The sequence below is a fragment of the Palaemon carinicauda genome, chromosome 9, assembly GCF_036898095.1.
Source record: "Palaemon carinicauda isolate YSFRI2023 chromosome 9, ASM3689809v2, whole genome shotgun sequence".
NCBI lineage: Eukaryota > Metazoa > Arthropoda > Malacostraca > Decapoda > Palaemonidae > Palaemon > Palaemon carinicauda.
This window is the reverse complement of record NC_090733.1, coordinates 68,559,233-68,581,087: the sequence shown is the minus strand read 5'-3', so window position 1 is coordinate 68,581,087 and position 21,855 is coordinate 68,559,233. Positions and strand designations below refer to the sequence as shown.

At 44.6% G+C, this 21,855-nt stretch overlaps 1 protein-coding gene across 1 annotated transcript in view; it reads left to right on the top strand.

The window, feature by feature from the left end:
- Positions 1-8,309: 8,309 nt before the first annotated feature.
- Positions 8,310-21,855, top strand: part of LOC137646986 (cancer-related nucleoside-triphosphatase) — a 274,773-nt gene continuing 261,227 nt past the window's right edge. Inside the window, exon 1 of the mRNA XM_068380063.1 lies at positions 8,310-8,628. Within this exon, the coding sequence (XP_068236164.1) occupies positions 8,586-8,628 (43 nt within the window). The 5' untranslated portion in view covers positions 8,310-8,585. The remainder of the gene's footprint in view (positions 8,629-21,855) is intronic.

The window sequence follows — 21,855 nt, the reverse complement described above, 5'->3', positions numbered from 1 at the left end:
CTACTGTTACATGCATGAGAACAACATCTTGGTAGTCTTAGTAACTTAGATTATAGTACAATCTACTAAGTTATAATGGTCAAACCAACGTGGATCGTCGGGTGTGCCTTGTTAGATGATTATAACAGTACGTGTAGTAAACCTTTAACTTTCACTCACTGGTTCTGCAACGCATTGACTGATTGCTTGGTTGCTTGTCACTTGTCAGGTACACGATACACTCGGAATATTGCCAGTATTGCGTTAGTCCGCACTAAATTATCCAACAAAGATTTGGCACTGGTAGTCGGTGCGGTTTTATCCGTTTTGTTTACACTGCGGAATGTTCGTCGTTGTTTGGCTCATTTTGCGAAGTAGTGCACGGATAACAATGGCCAAAATACTTTTAAGTACTCTATTGACAACTTTCTTCACTATTCTCACTATATTCACGGTGCACAGATGTCGGTTCTATGCCGTATCCTGGCGATATAAGTTATGTACGGCTGTTATCTGGGCCGGTATGACAGTCCTTTGTCGGGATGCCGTTGGGTGAAAATGGTGTCGTCTGCAGCCGCTGATAGGAAACTTGGGTCGATTATGAGACCTCTTCTCAGTTATTACGGACAAGAGAAGTACGTAAAGAGTCTCTGTGGTCGGAGTTTGTTGATGGAATGGCGTGTGGCGTGTTACCACGCTGCCACCATGATATAATATGTAAGAGGTTGCAGTGAATAAAAGACAGGACTTGATGGCTTAGGTACTAGGTAGAGACTGCCCTTTATTCATACGCTACGTGGTATTACATGGGACATGATACCACACTCAGATGCCGTTAATGAGTTCCACTGAGCTTCTGAGTGCATTGCATCTATAGTCATCCTTAATTTCTCATTGCAGTTTAACCAGATACTGATAAGTGCATTATCTCCTGAAACGTTTCCTAAGGCCAGCTAATCGCTCATTGAGCGACTCCATTCTCGAAAAAAAAATTTTGTGCCATCTCATAGCTACACTTATTAGGGCACATCGCCCTAATCCCTGCCGAGGCTGATCCACATGGTCTTCCTTGTACCATGAGGCCAACCAAAGCCTGTAACAAGTCTTGTCCGTCATTGTGCCGGCGTGCTGGTGTTGCTTTCCGACTTGCAGTGCCCCTGGGGAACGTCTTGCTGTGCCCTTGGGTGCTTGAGGGTACACTCGGGCACACTATTCTATCTAATTTTTCTTCTTCCTGTTTTGTTAAAGTTTTTATAGTTTTTTATAGGAAATATTTATTTTAATGTTGTTACTGTTCCTAAAATATTTTATTTTTCCTTGTTTCCTTTCCTCACTGGGCTATTTTACCTGTTGGGGCCCCTGGGCTTATAGCATTCTGCTTTTCCAACTAGGGTTGTAGCTTAGCAAATAATAATAATAATATTGAGGGCCTCGTCTTAGTATCTTGTAGGCCTTGCTTTAGAAAGAGAATTACTGCGGCATGTGAGCAGGTTGAGACATACTCGGCAATAGTTGGTTCCTTTAATGTTCAAAAGATGAGTATAGATCAAGGGGTGAGCGAGTAGTACTGTCCTTGCCCAAACTCCGTGCAAAGAGATACACATAACCAGAAAAATATTGTACATTAGGTTGAACATACCTACAGAATCCTATTCTCTACAGGACCTCCACAGTCATTTTATCACGTTCGAAACAAAGGATTCAACATTTTCACTGCATATTGCTCATTTATTGTCAAATCCACACCATCGAAGCACTTAGAGAACAAGAAAGTATCCAGTTTCCCCTTGTAAGCCTTAAAATCTTCAGTTTTTCGAATATCTAGTGGGACCTTATTGTATAGTGTCGGGGTTGTATATTTAAAGGCTCTGGAACACACAGTAGACATGTATATCTAGGTTCTAATAATTTGAAACCATCTGTAACTATTCTCATCTCAACACGATTTGTTGGCTGCACATTATGTAGCAATTTTTTTTTAGATATTTTGGACGTCAGGTTCTGATAACTTGATAGGTTATTGTACATGTTTTAAACTAAGTTCTTACATTTTAGGCATTACGCAGCCAGTGAAAATCAAATAGTATAGGAGTGATCTTTTTCAGGGTGGGACACGTTTATTAGTCTTACCCCTCTATTTACTATGTTTTGTAATTTCTTAAGTTAAACTTTTGGTAAATTCTAGTAGTTACAGTAGAAACATGTAATGAAATAATACATATGTTAAAATGTAGCTCTGATAGAGCGGTATACATATACATGGGAAACCACGGTGTGGCGAAAGGAGGATTACAATAAATAAACAGTTTGTTGATTTTCTGGATGACGAAGGGAGCGGTGTCCTTACAAGTACTCCTCCCCCCCCCCCCCAAGACATCGGGTGGCGTAGAGGGCTGATGATCAATCTTCGTATCTTTTCGGGCGTCAGAGGGTTCCTCTTGTTTTTGAACGGAGGGGCGCGCCGGCGGTCGGCGTAAAGATCTCTTCCTCTTGTCGTCGTTTCATGATTTTTCTTTCGTTGGGCGCCTTGTTTTGAGGTGGCACTCTGGATCTGCCAGGTCCGGCGGAGGCGGTGTTGCTTCCTTCGAGAAACGCTGGTTTCACGCGGTCTATTGAGATCCAGTCCTCTTGGCCATGGACGTCGAGAAGGAAGGCTTTCGTTGTCTTCTTAATTACCCGGTAGGGGCCTCAATAAGGTCTAGTTAGTGGTTGTCGATGAGCGTCGACACGGACGAAAACGTACCCGCAGTCATCCAGGTTTTTTGGCTTGAAGTGCTTGGTTCTGTCCTGGTAAGTTTTGAGACATGGCCTGAACTTCCTGGCGATGTCCCTTAGGTGATCCAGCTGCGTGTCGTCGGTTGATGAGAGAAAGAATTCGCCAGGAACTGCGAGCGCCTCCCCGTAAACCTTTTCGGTGGGTGAAGGTTCGCCGTCTGCGCGAGGGGCGGTGCGAAGGCCGAGGAGTACCCAAGGAAGTCGTGATTTCCAGTCCCCGTCGGTGCAGCTTGCCATCAGGGACGCCTTGAGGGCGCGGTGAGTTTTTTCCACCATGCCGTTTGCCGCGGGGTTGTATGCCGTGGTGCTGTGGAGCGTCGTCCCCATCAGGTTCGCCAAAGCGAGCCATATTTCTGAGAGGAAAGCGGGGCCTCTGTCTGTCGTGATGTCGTCAGGAACGCCAAATCTGCTCACCCAGCTTGACAGGAGGGCTTCGGCGCATGCTTGAGTCGTAGCTTCGGTCATCGGCGATGCCTCCAACCCCCTCGTGGAGCGATCGATGATCGTAAGCAGGTAGCGAGCAGATCCAGAAGGGGGCAATGGTCCCACGACGTCGATGTGTATGTGACCGAAACGTCTTTTTGGCTGGGGGAAATCGCCTACCCCTGATTCGGTGTGATGGCTGACTGCTTGATTGGCAGTTGATGCATGACTTCGCCCATTCCCGGGCGTTCTTTTTTATCCCTGGCCAGACGAACTTTTCAGACAGAAGGCGAGCGGTGGTGCGTCCTGAGGGGTGTGAAAGTCCATGGATGATATCGAATATTTTCCTTCTGCAGGAGGCTGGTATCCAGGGACGTGGGCGGCCGGTGCTGGTGTCGCAAAGAATAGTTACTCCTGCTGGTCCGAAGGGGATCGCACTTATCTTGAGCACGGATGGCCCCGTCAGGTGATCCTGTGCTTCTCGGTCGGTGCGTTGTTCGGTTGCGAGATTTGCATAGTCGATTCCCAGGTGGATTGCGTCAATTTCAATCCTTGAAAGGGCGTCCGCGACTGGGTTTTTCTTTCCTGGGACGTAATGTATGGTGCACCCGAATTCGGCGATTGTTGTGAGATGACGTTGTTGTCGGGAGGACCATGCGTCTGTCGATTTCGTGAAAGCGTGTACGAGGGGTTGATGGTCTGTCGCGATTGTGAAGGGAGTGCCCTCCAAGAAGTGCCTGAAGTGGTGGACGGCGAGGTAGACGGCGAGGAGTTCCCTATCGAAGGTGCTGTATCTTGTTTCCGCGGGTTTCAATTTCTTGCTGAAGAATGCCAGCGGTCGAGGAGAACCATCGACGAGTTGCTCCAGCACAGCCCCACAGGCGACGTTGCTGGCGTCAGTCGTTAGTCGCAGGGGCGCGTTGTCGTCGAAATGAGCCAGCGTGGTGGCATTCGCGAGGGCATCCTTCGTCTGGGCGAATGCCTGTTGCTGGGGCAAACCCCACTCGAGTTTTTTCGCTTTTTCTTTCAGGACGTTGTCGAGGGGTGACAGGGTTTGTGCGATGTTGGGGATGAAGCGCCTGTAGTAATTGACCATCCCCAGGAACTCCTGAAGTTGGCGGACGGTTGTAGGTATCGGGAACTTTCTGATGGCGTCGACCTTCGTTGTCATGGGTTTTACCCCGCACGAGGATACGCGGTGACCAAGGAAAACCACTCCTTCCGCACCGAACGTGCATTTGTCGAAACGTACGACCAGGCCGTTCTCCTGTAGGCGTTTGAGGACGGTGCGGACGTGCCTCCGGTGTTCCTCCTTGGTTTTCGAGAATATCAGGATGTCGTCGACGTAGCAGACGCAGAAAGGTAGGTCACCCAGAATGCTATCCATTAGTCGTTGGAAGGTCGCCCCGGCGTTGCGTAGACCGAAGGTTGAGTATGCGAAGGTGTAGGATCCAAACGGCGGTACAATGGCAGTTTTCGGGATGTCTTCCGGAAATACGGGGACCTGGAAGTAAGACTTGAGGAGGTCCATCTTGGTAAAATACTTTGCGCCGTGCAACGCGTTCGTTAGGTCCTGCATGTTGGGCAGCGGGTAGTAATCGGGCGTTGTGATGAGGTTGAGGCGCCTGTAGTCGCCGCAAGGTCTCCAGGACCCGTCCGGCTTTTTTACCATGTGTAGGGGCGATGCCCAGGGGCTCGATGCTTTCTTACAGATACCCATGCATTCCATGTCCTCGAAGGCGCGTTTGGCATCCTTCAGTTTCTGGGGCGGGAGGCGGCGGAATTTGGCGTGAGTAGGAGGTCCTGTCGTTGTGATGTGGTGGTAGATCCCGTGCTTGGACGGGGAACCTGGCGAGTGTCGGAGCTCGGGCTTGAAAACCTCGAGAAATTCTCGTAGGAGGTCGGCATAGGGGTGCGTCGTTACGGCGGATACGGACATTGTTGCAGGGCCGTATTCTAGGGCGCGGGACTGGCAGGTTCCCGTGTCGATAAGACGTTTGTTAGCGACATCGACGAGGAGTCCGTGGTGGGCGAGGAAATCCGCACCGAGGAGGGGGCAATGGACGTCAGCGATGGCGAAGGGCCAAGAATACGAACGGTCCATGATAGATATCTTGAGGGTCCTAATCCCATAGCACCGTATGGGAGATCCGTTGGCGGCGATGAGTGAGGGAGCGTTTTTGTCGGGACCACGGTCTAGGTCGGACTTGGAAGGTGGGAACGTTGACTGCATTGCGCCGGTGTCTACCATGAGTCTACGGTTGGAAATGGTATCGAGGATATAGAAACCATTCTTGTTTTGGTTAACTGCGGCTGCGATGGTGGCAGGTGGATGCTTCTGGCGTCATCTTCTAGGGAAACTGCATGGTGCTCTACATTTCTTGGCGTCGCTGCCAAACTGTTTGTGGTAGAAGCACCATGCTGGGTTAGTCGTAGGGTTCGGTCGTGTTGGTTGCGGCGGTTTCTTTCTTGATAGAACGTTGATCTCGTCGTCCTCAGGGGCCGTTGCCGAAGAGTCTATGGAAGAACAGCTGCTGAAGGAGGAGAACGAAGGCGGTGCTGACGATGATGCTCCGAGGCGAGATGCTTTGGAGGCCTCGTGGAGCTTCTGAGCCTTCGACAGGAGTTCGTTCATCGGGAGCATGTCAGCGTCTGTCAATTGGGCCCTTACGTCCTGTGGTAGGCGTCGAAGAAAGATCTCGCGAGATAAGCTAATCTCATGTCGTTGGCTGTTGCTGTCTGTTTCGGGGAGCATAAGCAGGCCGGATAACTCGTCCCACGCCTCGACAGGAGAGGTGTCACCCATGGGCTTTCCGGCGAGGTCCAGGACTTTCTGTGCCCTTGCTGAGACGGAGAGGGAGTAGATACCGATGAGTTTCGTTCTCAGGTCGTCGTATGAAACTTGGCTGGCCTGGGCGTCGAGCCATGGGGAAATCTTGTCGAATACCTCTTCAGGTATGGAGGTGAGAACGATGTCAGCCTTGGCGCAGGAGTCGCTGAGTCTAGCGACGCGGGAGAGTACGTCTGCTCTCAGGAACCAGGAAGCGGTGTTGTGTTGAGAAAAGGGCGGCAGTTTGACTTTGGGCGTGGAGGCGAGGCCGTTGGGTGCGATGGGCGTGTTGCTTCCTGCATCGTGGCCAGACGACGAGTCGGCGAAGAGGTGAGAAGTTGATATGTCGGTTAAGCTCATCCTACTGCCTTACATGCACCGAAGTGTGGGAAAACCAAAGGCAGGCTTACGCCTAAGGTAACGGAGTATAGAGAAGGTAGCACGGCCGTAATAAGTCCGTTAATGGCAAAGCCAAAACCGCTGATGCTACTTTCAACTCCGGGGTCACCAGTTGTAAGGACACTGAGACAAGCGTCACCAAGATCAACTGATACTTTACTCAAATGTGCGTGGGAGTATATTACAAGGTGCGGACGGAAAGGTAGGATGGCGCTGGTGCCAAATCAGATTGAATTGCCCGCCAAAATATATGTGTTTTCTTACACTTACAAATATACGAATTATGAGTTAACAGAAATATATGTCAAAATGTAGCTCTGATAGAGCGGAATACATATACATGGGAAACCACGGTGTGGCGAAAGGAGAATTCAAATAAATAAACAGTTTGTTGATTTTCTGGACGACGAAGGGAGCGGTGTCCTTACATCAGTTTTATTCTAATTCAATTTTAGTTGTTTGATTTCATTCCCTAACACTGGCAAGAATTCGGTTTAGAAGTTCAATAGTGTTGTCCATATTATTTTGGGAGAAGTAAAATTGTGTATTATCTGCTACTAGCGCTGCTGTAAGAGTTAGACATGCTGATGACCCATATAGGCTATTCTAAATTAGTGTGAATCATGCAATAGGAGAAAGAACGTTTTGTTATGCTGCACCGAGACTCTTCAACGACCTTCCACTTGATGTCAAGAATAGCAAAAAATGTGACAGCTTTTAAAAAAAAACCTGAAGACTTATCTCTTTGGAAAGTGTTATAATATTGATCTGAAAACTTTTAAGCCTGAATACAAATGCTAGCGAATAACTGAAAAAATACAGAGCAAAATATAAACTGGAAAGAAATTATTTTCACACATCAAGGCCCGCCTGAACAGACTCTTAGAGTCTTAGTGTCTGATGGAGGGCGAGAAATAAACCCCTAGAAGTAAAAGTAAGTAGTTTGAACTTCACTCCATGCCTTTGTAATATTTTTGACAGACCAATGGTAGACTATAGATACAGAATAAGATTGGGCCCAGTACACTCCCCTGAGACACCTTTCTGTTTAAAGAATCATATGATGAATAAGAGTTTTCAATTTGCAAGCAGTAATTTCTGTCAACCAATTAGTCTTTTAGATATTCAAATCTTCAATACCAATAGACCGTGGATCATTTAGTAGCAGTTCACGCACAACTGTAACACAACTAGCACAAATATCAAGTAACATTAGAATACCACATTTGTTTTCATCCGTCGTTTCCAGCATATAATTTACAACAGTACAGAGAGCTGTCCTCGTAGAGTATAATTTTATGTAAGTAGACTGGTTGTCTGACAAAGCTTCTATTTCTTCTAAGTGACTGATTAGTTGTTCAGAATTATGTATTCTAACACTTTTGAAACAAAAGATAGATTCAAAACAGACCTATACGAGCTTAATTCCTGACGATCTAGAGCACTTTTCAGAACCAGTGCGAATATACCCCTTTTTTCAGATTTGGGAAACTTCGGCTTTACCCATCGATGCTTGTATATGCTATTCTCGTAATTATATCAGCTAGACTAGAAAAGATTCTTTCTCTGGTTACTTCAGATATTAGCATTGGATCAATCGCATTGCTGGTTTTCTTTGCTCTCTTGATAATCCTGGTGACATTGACAACGTATAATTTGTTGTTATAGCTTGTTTTGACAGGTACTTTTACTTACGATCTTTTATCGTCCTGAAGAAAAAAAAACTTTATTAACTCCCTGTGAAAACTGACAGTAATTTGGCTATTCTGTATTTTCAACTTAGGCCGTAGCATGACCATAACTTATTATTATCTACAGTTAAGAACATTTTTGAAAATTTGCTACAATGTTGCATTTTTTTCGGATTATATGACTGTCATAAGAATATTTTGATATCCTATGAAAACTCTAAAGAAGAGGGTTTGTTTACATCATCCAACGTCCTACATTTAACCACAAAGTTTAACTTAGTAGTAGGTAATAAGTAGCCTATGTCGACTGGCCAGGATTAGCCTGACTAAGCTAAGTCCAACTAAACTCATGCCTCAAGCTGAGTAGCCTTTTACGAAGACATAGTATTCTTTGATTCAGTGATTTTGTTCGTGAGCTTAGAAGCAAGACATATGAAAAAAGGTGTTATTAACCACAATAAATACCCAGTCCCAAGAACGATACTGTTATGGCATCTAATTGTAGACACGTCGTGATTACTGGTCCACCAGGTTAGTAGGTTCTGTACCAAAAATATTTACCCAAAACCTCTTTGTTTGCAGCAAAAGTGGTAATTTTGTATTGTATTACAGGGTGAGATTTCGAAGAGAAAATATATGTTTTCCTATAGCAAATAACGTGATTTAACCGAATTTGATGTTCATTTCAATCGGAAACAAACAGATCAACCAATTCGGATAACTTTAAGTTGCCGAATTGGTTGCTGTTATTACGGATGAAATGAAGGTGAAAACCGGTTAGATCACGTTATTTCTTACAGGAAAACATATATTTTCTGTTAAAATGGTTAAATATAATCATTGATGACATATATGTTGTGTTAAAATATTTAAATGTAAGCATTTCTTCAACGGTGTCACTTCTCTTAAACGAATGTACTGCGAACGATAACATTAGCAACATTACTAATAATACACAGTGCTACCAATGTTGACGTATGGTACACAGAGTTACCAACGGCATGATGACATTACCAACGATAGAAATGATAGATATTTCCATACGAATTTTGAATAATTTCTCCATATAAGTTTTGGTAAATGTCTAGGAGAAGGCTGCACCCGTTTTTCAAGTATTAACGACGAAAAACGGCAAAAAATAACCAGATTATTGTTGCACATCGCATAGAAACATGAGGAAATGAATAAAAAAGAAACTAAGACTTAACTCTTACACATAAAATGTAAGCATAAACCTACTACTACAATTATGGGGGACCCCAGTGGGAAGCGGGGTTTTTGGGTGGGGGGAGGAGGAGAAAAGTGATTTTTCGGGGCACTACTGAACCTAATACAACCACCTAACCTACCCTGGGGGCCCTGTACTCCTACCTAGGCCTACCGGGGGGGGGGGGGGGGCTCTGCCCCCCCTGCGACCCCCCTGCGACCCCCCCTTAAGGCCACAGTGATTTTCAGGGCACCACCGAACCTAAGACACCCACCTAACCTAGCCTAGGGGCCCTGTACCCCTACCTAGGCCTACCGGGGGGGGGGGGGGGGGGGGGGGCTCCGCCCCCCCTGCGACCCCCCCTTACGGCCACTACCTAACACATCCATTAAACCAATTCCGAAGTGATGGTACTGCCGTATACATTGTTATACTATCACATTATACAGTAATATACTATAAATCAATGAAGCTTACCTTAAACTGTTGGTTGGTAAAGATGTGCTGCTGCTTTGAGGAAAACGTGAAGCCGTTGCGATGGTTCCCTGACATGCAACTTGAAGTAGGAAGTGGCCAGGTACCCGACGAAGTGTTTTTTCCTCCTACCATATTTCGGCAATAAATTCTTCACGTCCTGCCACTTCCTCTCCACAGTATTGGTATGAGCCTGTGTCTGGGGATCAACAAAGTGAAGGCTGTGGTTAACAGTCAAATGCTTTAAACCTTCCTCTGCCAGACAGTTATAAGCTCGCCAACAGTCAGAAATTATGGTTGTGCCTGGCTCGATCCTCTCCTTAATCAGCGAGAGCAAGGTGTCACGATCCCGGGATTCCACGGGGACCAGAAAAAACTCGTGATTCGCGGCAAATACCACCAAATACCCACTGGCCGTCTATTACTCGGCCAACGTTATATTTCCATTTGCCGAATTTGGACTCGTCAATTTCCACTGTACAATTGTTGTCGCCAATTTTCTTGCTGCGCCGAAATACCCAATTAATTACAACTTCCCTGCAAAATGAAGACCAATCGCATACAGTACCTTTATTTAATTTAAATTCAGAAATGGCCACTTCGTAGCAAAACCAGTTTTGAACCCACAAAACTATAAATTTTAAATTAGTTTCAATGTCCAGTTTTCCTTTTGAAAACCAGGTACCCACAAACAAAGACACTTTACAGTATACGAACAACGCTTACGTCTACGTCCATTTGTAATGTAAGACTTATCACACCTAAAACTATGTTTCTTGTAATCAACCCTACACACTTCGTGACAATGTGGACAATTTTTATTTTGTAAAATTAAATTGTGTCTCTGGCACAAATCCACAAGTTTTTCGATATTCCCCGAATAGGCTAAAACAAATTCACCGTAACTTAAGAAACAGTCAGCACAAGAAACTGGAATTTCAATTTCTTGTGCAATATCAGATGACGTGCTTGCTACGGCCTCCATGTCTAAGAACGAAATAAAATGGCTGGGTAAGAAAATGTATTGTCGCACTGTGATGGGTAAGAAAATGTATTGTCGCACTGAGATTGGCCAAACGTGAAGACGTCATAGTGAACTAGTTTTTCTGCGGGTTATAGTAGTTACAGGGCTCATTTGAGCTAAAAACAAGACACAGTCAACAATAACAACAGACTTAGAAAAAATCTGGGAGGAAGACAAGAGTAGCGTGAGTTTGATCGTCGATTTTTCAATATTAATCTTACCCGATGATCATGTAGCTGTCAACTCTGTTGCCCGACAGAAATCTACGGTCGGGATACGCCAGCGATCGCTATACAGGTGGGGGTGTACACAACAGCGCCATCTGTGAGTAGGTACTCAAGTACTTCTTGTCAACAAGAACTCAATTTTTCCTCTGTCGTGCCACCGGCAAGACCTACTAATACGCCGTCCCTAACTGGATTTGTTTTCACAACTTTTTGGTGAAGTACACTATTCCAGTTTTGAGCTTTCGCTATGCAGGGGTTTTATCTTCATTTCAAAACTTGAACTCGTTTTGGATAGATTTAATTATGGTGACGAAGAGAGTATGGACTCTCTTTCACTTTCAAATGGCCGACCCTTCCCTTAGACGGAAGTGTTGGTGTCGAAGAGAGTATAGACTCTTTTTCACTTTTAATGACCGACCCTTCCCTTAGACGGAAGTGTGTTTAGGTTTTTGGTAATTTTGCTTAACAAAGTTATAGATTTATTTTATATCTCTCCGCCATTTATAGGCCTCTTCGATTAACTTTCCATTTATTATAAACTTATAAAAATTAATTTTTATGTTTGTTTATATGCGACCTTTCCTAATAGTAGGCGGTCCTTACTTGGAACCGAAGTTAATTAACATTGAGCCCGTCATATCGTATTTCCTGTTAAGAATTTATGCTATTTTAATTTTAATGTTTTTGAAAGAATTTCTTTGATAGTCTCGTACTGTTTTCAAAGATGAACTAACGTTTAGTTTAGTCTCCGCAGTTGTTGACGTTCAGAACGTTCAACATGCGCTCTATCGTTACGATAGAGAGAGAGTATTTCACGGTTTCACGTTGCAGTAAGAGTAAACCGATTCTAGCGTTTCGTTCATTCTTTCTTAGCTTAAATGGTTTTAATTCTAATAAAGGAACTTTTTATTTGGGAAACCTTTCAGTTTTGTTCCTTTAACAAATAATATGTTTTAACGATATATAATTGGGCTCATCTCTCAGGTTCTAAGTCAAGAGAGAGAGAGAGAGAGAGAGATAGAGACGGAGGGAGAGAGAGGAGGATAAACGTTTCGTTCAAGCGGGTAACGTTGTTCTCGTTTTTTACTCTTCTCCCTAGTCGCTATAGGGGAAGAAGGTAAAACGTTTCTAGAGTTTTATTCTTGTTCCCAGGCTTTATGCGGTGAGAGATTTTAAACGTAGTTTATTTGATCTAGTGTTTAGTCTCTTTTCCAGCCACTGAATTCTTTATCTTTCATTATGTTTTTCTGTTACATTGTAAAACTGTTTTCGCAATTACTACCTTTTAATGAAGGATAGGATTGCGTGTTTCAGGTACAATCACTTAAAGTTTCGAGTTCAGTGAAATAAGTGCAAACAGAAAATCAAAAGTGATAAAGTGATATGCGCAAAGTGTTACAGTGTTGCGTTCGAGGGTTCGTTTGTTCGTGCCAGTTGTTCACCTTGTCCGATACCTCTTACAAGCTCCCAAGCCCAGGGGAGAAGTAATGTCGAAGGACTTATGGGTTCCACAGGTCTTGATATACGAACAGACGTTTCCCTCCGTGGTTTCGGGTGTATCTACACACGTTGCCGACGTGATCACCCCACCCACACAAAGACGAGAGAGCCCATTTATTCCTCTTCTGCGGAAGAGGTTTCTCGCAGAAACCATGGACCAAATCTTGCAGCTTTTAAGTGCAAGTCGGTCCCTTCCGCGCAAGTCCAACGGCCTAGGTGTAGCCACTGGGTCAGTTCGGACTCGCTCCAGTCATCCGACGACTGCACACCTCCCAAGAGAGGCAAGGTGGTACCGCAACAGGCAGTAACTCCGTCTGTTGCCGCACCAGCTGTTTTAGACCCTCAGTCACAACGGACAGTAGCTCCGTTTGTTGTTGTCTTTCATAGACCCTAGTGGTCCATGCTGCAGACTATGCAGTCTCAGCTTGCGGCATTCATGCAGGAGTATCATGCTGAGAAGGTTAACTCTGCACCTGTTAACCTACAACCCGCCGAGGTTGTGCGCTCAGCAGATACTGCGGCTGCCTGCTCCCACACTCCACCTGTGAGAGCTCCACCACCGATGCGCAGTCCACCCTGCCAGATGCATGTTCTTGCTGCTCCATCCGTTGACATGCGTGAGCTTCCGCATCAGCAGTGGGAAGGTGCTGTAGAGCTGCCGGGTTCCAGCACTATGCGGCTTTCTCCGCAACCCATGCAGCATGCTCCGCATACCATACAGTATGCTCCGCATACCATACAGCATGCTCCGCAACCCACCGCAGCCCCTCCCACGCTCCAGCACTCTGCTTTTGTTGTTGCCAGCTCCCACACTCCGACTGCGGAGAAGGTTGACGATGCACCCGTGAGCCTACACCTCCCACGGTTGTGCGCCCGGCATGGCTTCCTGCTCTCACACTCTTGTTGTGAGAGCTCCTCCACCCATGCACAGTCAACCCTGCCAGATGTATGATGACTCCCACACACAGAGCACTCCGTTGCCGTGCGTGAGCTACCACAAGCTGCCGTGTTTTGACACGGTGTGTCAGCCTCCGCAACACACTGTGGTTACCGCCACTCGCCCGCAGCAAACTAGTCAGTCAGGAGTTGAGGCTTCCCCACACAACTTTGGTTGTTGCCATCTCACAGACTGTCAAACAGTTACATGACGTTGCCTTCTGGTCTGCTACTTATACACCAGTGCTGTATGTCCTCACGCTCCTGTTGTGGTTGACAGTTCAGTTTTTGACAGTTCACAGACTGTCAAGCAGTTTCATAACGTTGCCTTCTGGTCTGCTGCTTTTGCACCAGTGAAACCCTCACTGAGAGAACCTAGCTTTTCTCGGATATGGTTCCTGTAGATGAGAAAGTGCTGTTCTCCCTCCTTCTGATATTCCCTTGAGGACTCTGTCATTTGGAGAGGAGCCTTAAGCTGCTTAGCCTCCTATGGATTTTAATTTAAGCATAACATGCTTCCAGGGAGGGTAAATGGTTCCGCTTCAGTCGCTAACCCCGTCTGTTGCCACACCTGCTCCCATAGGCCTTGGGCTTTGTTGCAAGACATGCAGTCCAAGCTTAGTCCTTGATAGAGGATTTTTTACGGAGAAGAACCTTCTTGCCAACGACCTTCCTACCGGTTGGTTGTACGCCCTGTTGACGCTGAGGTATCCTACTCACGTCCGCCAGTTGAGATGGTTCCTCCACTGGTGCGACCCAGTGTGGGTTGCCAGTCGCACGTTGACGTTAGGCTACTCTCGGAGGTGGTTGTGGACGTTCAGTGTTTCACTGGGAAGACGTTCAACAACCAGCAGAGGTGACTTGTTGTGACGCAGTGCGGCAACCTCAGCAACCCGATAAGGGGTTGTCTGTACTACCCAGACAGTCTAGACAGTTTCGGGTTGTCGCTGTACTTCCTCGCATCCCCATGGTTGACAGTTCACAGACTGTGCAGCAGTACCATGATCTTGTGTCCGGCTCCGTCACGCATCCACCAGTGCGACCGGATTCAGCGAGTCAGACGTTGCCCACTCCGTTGCCGTTTCCTCATCAGTTTCGGATGAGGAACCCTCTGATGAGGACATGGCTGAACAAGAAGATCAATCCCCAGCCCTGCTATCCATCCAGAAGATGCTGAAGAAGGAATACGGCCCTGTCAGGCTGTGGATGAGTCTGGTTAGGACACTGTCATCCGTGGTTCAATTGGTGTCACTTGGAAGACTTCACCTCCGTCCTCTTCGGTTTCATCTAGCTCTTCACTGGAAAAGGACGAGACGCTAGAAGCGGTCTCGATCCCGGTTTCCGGAAGATAAATCTGGTCTAACCTGAGGCAAGGACTTTTTCAACCTTTTATAGGGTCTTCCCCTGACTGTTCAAACCCCCAACCACGTTCTCTTCTCAGACGCATCGGACGTAGGCTGGGGTGCGACCTTAGGCGGTAGGGAATGCTCGGGATTATGGAACTCGAGTCAGAGGACAATGCATTTTAACTGCAAGAAGCTTCTGGCAGTACGTCTGACCTGGAAAAGCTTCAGGTCTCTCCTTCAAGACAAAGTAATGGAGGTCAACACGGACAACTCCCTGCTTTGATGTTCATCTCCTAGCAAGGAGGGACCTACTCTCTGACATGGTGCGAGTTCGCTAGTGACCTCCTCTCCTGTTCAACAGGTCTAGACTTTTCACTAGTAACAAATTTCTTCCAAGGCAACTTGAATGTCTTAGCAGTTTGTCTCAGTAGGAAGGGACAATAATTCCAACATATTGGACCCTCCACAGAGATGTATGCAAGAGACTTTGGGTCACCTGGGGCCAGCCAACCATAGATCTCTTCGCAACCTCGATGTCCAAGAGGCTCTCAATACTTTGCTCACCTATCCCGGACCCAGCAGTGGTTCTTTTAGATGCCTTTCTACTAGATTAGTCTCATCTAGATCTATATGCATTCCCTCCGTTCTAGATTGTCAACAAGGTACTGCAGAAGTTCGCCTCTCACGATGGGACAAAGTTGACACTAGTTGCTTCCCTCTGGCCCGCGAGAGAATAACTTACCGAGGTACTTCGATGGCTAGTAGACGTTCCCAGAACTCTTCCCCTAAGGGTGGACCTGCTACGTCTGCCACGCGTAAGAAGGTACTCCAAGGCCTCCACGCTCTTCGTCTCACTGCCTTCAGAGTATCGAAAGACTCGAGAACTAGAGGTTTTTCGAAGGAGGCAACCAGAGCGATTGTTAGAGCAAGGAGAACATCCACCCTTAGAGTCTACCAATCGAAGTGGGAAATCTTCCTAAACTGGTGCAAGTCAGTATCCGTATCCTCGACCAGTACCTCTGTAACTCATATAGCTGACTTCCTCTTATATCTGAGGAAAGAGCGATCTCTTTCAGCTCCCACTTTCAAGGGTTACAGAAGCATGTTGGCATCAATCTTCCGTCACAGAGGCTTAGATCTTTCCAACAATAAAGATCTACAGGACCTCCTTAAGTCTTTTGAGACCACGAAGGAGCGTCGTTTGGTTACACCTGGTTGGAATTTAGACGTGGTTCTAAGATTCCTTATGTTAGACAGGTTCGAACCACTTCAATCAGCCTCCCTGAAAGATCTCACCTTTAAGACTCTTTTCCTGATATGCTTAACCACAGCTAAAAGTGTCAGTGAGATTCATGCCTTCAGCAAGAACATCGGATTTTCATCCGAAACGGCTACATGTTCTACATCTTGGTTTTCTAGCCAAACACGAGCTGCCTTCTCGGCCTTGACCAATATCGTTCGTTATTCCAAACTTATCGTATGGTTGGAAATGAACTAGAAAGAGTATTATGTCCTGTAAGAGCTCTTAAGTTCTATTTTAAAAACCTTTACGGGGCCCGTCTGAAGCTTTATGGTGTTCAGTTAAGAATTCATCTTTGCCTATGTCAGAGAATTCTTTATCCTATTATTTTCAGACTGTTAATACGAGAAGCTCATTCCCTTCTGAATGAGGAAGACCAAGCCTGGCTGAAGGTAAGGACACACAAAGTTAGAGCTGTCACAACTTCCGTGACCTTTTAATAAAATAGATCTCTGCAAAATATTTTCGACGCAACCTTTTGGAAAAGCTAATCAGTGTTCGCGTCTTTTATCTTAAGAATGTCCAGTCTCTTTACGAGAACTGCTACACTCTGGGACCATTCGTAGCAACGAGTGCAGTAGTGGTGGGGGCTCCACCACTACAATTCCCTAATTCCAGAACCTTTTTAATCTTTCTCTTGAAATATTTCTGGGTTGTCCGGAAGGCTAAGAAGCCTTCCGCATCCTGGTTGATTTGGCGGGTGGTCAAATTCTTTCTTGAGAAGCGCCTGGATTAGAGGTTGTGATGAGGTCCTTTAGTATGGGTTGCAGCCCTTCATACTTCAGCACCTAGGAGTCGCTCAGCATCCTAAGAGGATCGCTAGGCTCAGTAAGGAAGACGTACTTAAAAAGGCAGAGTAATGGTTCAAGTCGACTTCCTTACCAGGTACTTATTTATTTTATGTTTGTTATTTTGAATAACGGCTAAAATAAGATACGGGATACTTAGCTTCTTTGTTAACATGTATGCTGGTCTCCACCCACCACCCTGGGTGTGAATCAGCTACATGATCATCGGGTAAGATTAATATTGAAAAATGTTATTTTCATTAGTAAAATAAATTTTTGAATATACTTACCCGATGATCATGAATTTAAGGACCCGCCCTTCTTCCCCATAGAGAACCAGTGGACCGAGGAGAAAATTGAGTTCTTGTTGACAAGAAGTACTTGAGTACCTACTCACAGATGGCGCTGTTGTGTACACCCCCACCTGTATAGCGATCGCTGGCGTATCCCGACCGTAGATTTCTGTCGGGCAACAGAGTTGACAGCTACATGATCATCGGGTAAGTATATTCAAAAATTTATTTTACTAATGAAAATAACATATTTCGACTATTAGTGAATTTCACTAAATTATCTCACTCGTATACCACTATTTACATACATTCCTACACATTCTAGTAAAAATAAATTGAATATCAGTGATATTTTCATGCGGCCCTCTCCTAGACATTAACCTAAGTTTTACTCAATATATAAAAAGTACAAAAAGGGCACAGAACCTAACAAATCCACCTAACTTATCCTAGTAGTATGACAGGTCACAAACCTCAGGTATTTACTGAAAACGGTAAAATTCTCCACTTACCTTTACGAACAAGACGACGAAACTTGCGGGACACGGGAGTCTTCCATGGGGGTAGACGACTTTTTCCCAAAAATGTATCTTTATAGGAAGTAACGGTATAACCACAACGACGTTTCTTTTTGGTTTTAGGTATGATGGATTTGGCATTGCAATAAAACACGAGAATATCTTTCCTGTAAGATAGGGGGGAACGACACTTGGGGCACTGCAAGAGTTGAGGAATTACATTGTGTGATTTCAGGAAAATATCAACATTGGAAGAAGAATCACAAAAATCACCATGGTATTTAGCAAATGATTTTAGATACGGAATACTGCAGCCGTTACAAGTATCTATAATTTCCTCCATTGTAAAATACAAAAAAATAAATCTCACTCGAAATGGCGGACACCTGACTAGTTCAAAGGTTACAAAGGAAAAGGGCTTCGTGGAAGAGGAAAGAACAGACCACTTAAAGAGACAAAGGAAGGGGGTAGGGAAATATCAGTTGTCAACCCCCTTGTGTAAACTTTGAATACGTATCGGTTCCTGATTGGTTAACAGAAAAATAAGGGATTCTAGAGGGTAAACATAAATAAACTGGGTAGGGAAACTAGTCCAGGGAAAGTATTTATGTGAAACTGCGAAGTGAAAAGGAAATAAAAACAATATAGGAAGGTAAAATGGAATGAATGATAAATAATATTGAAAGGAAATATAAAATGTGATGGTTTTACCATGAATGAACTGGATAGGGAAACTAGTCCAGAGGAAGAATTTATGTGAAACCGGGTAGTGAAAAGGAAATAACAAAAGAAATAAACCCAATTTAGGAAGATAAAATAGAATGAATGATAAATAATATTGAATGGGAATATAAAATGAGATGATATTAAGAGGAATAGGATAATAAAACGAGTAATAAAATGGGAAAAAGATTCTGCGCAGGGGGGAGGGGTCTCTGCGCAGGGCGAAACTGGCATATACGAACGAACGTACGGGTGCTAACGTACATCGGACGTTGGCAGCACTGGTTACTGTATTTTTTCATAACACAATCTTTGCAACGGCGCCTCCAAAGTTTATCCAGATATACTGTTTTGTATTTTCCTCCGATTATTATAATTTCAAGAAGGTAATGTATAGAGAAGAAAAGGCTTGTTTTACATTTATATATCGATTCCCCAGTATGTTTTCCCCACCCAAAACCCCGAGTTCCCACTGGGGGTCCCCCATTATCGGAGGATATAGATGTATATATATTTCTGAAACTATTCATTTGCGACGGGAACGAGTGTCATTTTCGAAGGGAGCGTAATTTTTTCTATAAGAATAAGTAGTTGTTTTCCTAGGTTACATTGCCCTGTAATACACTACAATGAAACCACAAAAGTTACATATGAATGTCAACTTTTTAAATATTAAACTTAGCCGGTGAATATATAAATAGCTGACGTCTCCGACGGCCCGACAGATTCCAAAAAACTCGTGAGCGATCGCCATGAAGGTAGCGGGTGTGCCCACCAGCGCCGACTATCGGCCAGATACCGCATATACTTCTCAACCACTTCAGTTCTTCTCTGTCGGTGTCACCGACAACGTTGGTTCCGCTCGCTCTAGACCTCGAGTTTTCTACCGAATTGGTGAAGTACTTGGTTTTGGTTTTATTGCTTTCGCCGTGTTGGATTATTCAATACTATCTTCAAAAGAAATGCTTTTGAAAGGAGAGGAAAAGTTTTTTGCCCTTGCTTTTTTAATCTCGCTCTGGTTTTTCCATAGAGAAAAGATGGCCGACCCTTCCCTCAGTGTACGGAAGTGTGTTAAAAGCTTTTAGTAATTATTTTATCACTTTATAATTTATTGTTGATATTTATAGATTTACCTCTATATATTTTATATCTCACCCGCCTTTATTAGACCTTTTCGATTAGCTTTCCATTTATACTAAACATCGAGATAAATTTTATGTTTTTGTTTATATGCGGCCTTTACCTATTCTTTGTAGGCGGTCCTAACTTGGAAAACGAAGTTAAACAACGTTGAGCCCATTCAACTTTTATTTTTCAATATTAATCTTACCCGATGATCATGTAGCTGTCAACTCTGTTGCCCGACAGAAATCTACGGTCGGGATACGCCAGCGATCGCTATACAGGTGGGGGTGTACACAACAGCGCCATCTGTGAGTAGGTACTCAAGTACTTCTTGTCAACAAGAACTCAATTTTTCCTCTGTCGTGCCACCGGCAAGACCTACTAATACGCCGTCCCTAACTGGATTTGTTTTCACAACTTTTTGGTGAAGTACACTATTCCAGTTTTGAGCTTTCGCTATGCAGGGGTTTTATCTTCATTTCAAAACTTGAACTCGTTTTGGATAGATTTAATTATGGTGACGAAGAGAGTATGGACTCTCTTTCACTTTCAAATGGCCGACCCTTCCCTTAGACGGAAGTGTTGGCGTCGAAGAGAGTAGAGACTCTTTTTCACTTTTAATGACCGACCCTTCCCTTAGACGGAAGTGTGTTTAGGTTTTTGGTAATTTTGCTTAACAAAGTTATAGATTTATTTTATATCTCTCCGCCATTTATAGGCCTCTTCGATTAACTTTCCATTTATTATAAACTTATAAAAATTAATTTTTGTTTGTTTATATGCGACCTTTCCTAATAGTAGGCGGTCCTTACTTGGAACCGAAGTTAATTAACATTGAGCCCGTCATATCGTATTTCCTGTTAAGAATTTATGCTATTTTAATTTTAATGTTTTTGAAAGAATTTCTTTGATAGACTCGTACTGTTTTCAAAGATGAACTAACGTTTAGTTTAGTCTCCGCAGTTGTTGACGTTCAGAACGTTCAACATGCGCTCTATCGTTACGATAGAGAGAGAGTATTTCACGGTTTCACGTTGCAGTAAGAGTAAACCGATTCTAGCGTTTCGTTCATTCTTTCTTAGCTTAAATGGTTTTAATTCTAATAAAGGAACTTTTTATTTGGGAAACCTTTCAGTTTTGTTCCTTTAACAAATAATATGTTTTAACGATATATAATTGGGCTCATCTCTCAGGTTCTAAGTCAAGAGAGAGAGAGAGAGAGAGAGATAGAGACGGAGGGAGAGAGAGGAGGATAAACGTTTCGTTCAAGCGGGTAACGTTGTTCTCGTTTTTTACTCTTCTCCCTAGTCGCTATAGGGGAAGAAGGTAAAACGTTTCTAGAGTTTTATTCTTGTTCCCAGGCTTTATGCGGTGAGAGATTTTAAACGTAGTTTATTTGATCTAGTGTTTAGTCTCTTTTCCAGCCACTGAATTCTTTATCTTTCATTATGTTTTTCTGTTACATTGTAAAACTGTTTTCGCAATTACTACCTTTTAATGAAGGATAGGATTGCGTGTTTCAGGTACAATCACTTAAAGTTTCGAGTTCAGTGAAATAAGTGCAAACAGAAAATCAAAAGTGATAAAGTGATATGCGCAAAGTGTTACAGTGTTGCGTTCGAGGGTTCGTTTGTTCGTGCCAGTTGTTCACCTTGTCCGATACCTCTTACAAGCTCCCAAGCCCAGGGGAGAAGTAATGTCGAAGGACTTATGGGTTCCACAGGTCTTGATATACGAACAGACGTTTCCCTCCGTGGTTTCGGGTGTATCTACACACGTTGCCGACGTGATCACCCCACCCACACAAAGACGAGAGAGCCCATTTATTCCTCTTCTGCGGAAGAGGTTTCTCGCAGAAACCATGGACCAAATCTTGCAGCTTTTAAGTGCAAGTCGGTCCCTTCCGCGCAAGTCCAACGGCCTAGGTGTAGCCACTGGGTCAGTTCGGACTCGCTCCAGTCATCCGACGACTGCACACCTCCCAAGAGAGGCAAGGTGGTACCGCAACAGGCAGTAACTCCGTCAGTTGCCGCACCAGCTGTTTTAGACCCTCAGTCACAACGGACAGTAGCTCCGTTTGTTGTTGTCTTTCATAGACCCTAGTGGTCCATGCTGCAGACTATGCAGTCTCAGCTTGCGGCATTCATGCAGGAGTATCATGCTGAGAAGGTTAACTCTGCACCTGTTAACCTACAACCCGCCGAGGTTGTGCGCTCAGCAGATACTGCGGCTGCCTGCTCCCACACTCCACCTGTGAGAGCTCCACCACCGATGCGCAGTCCACCCTGCCAGATGCA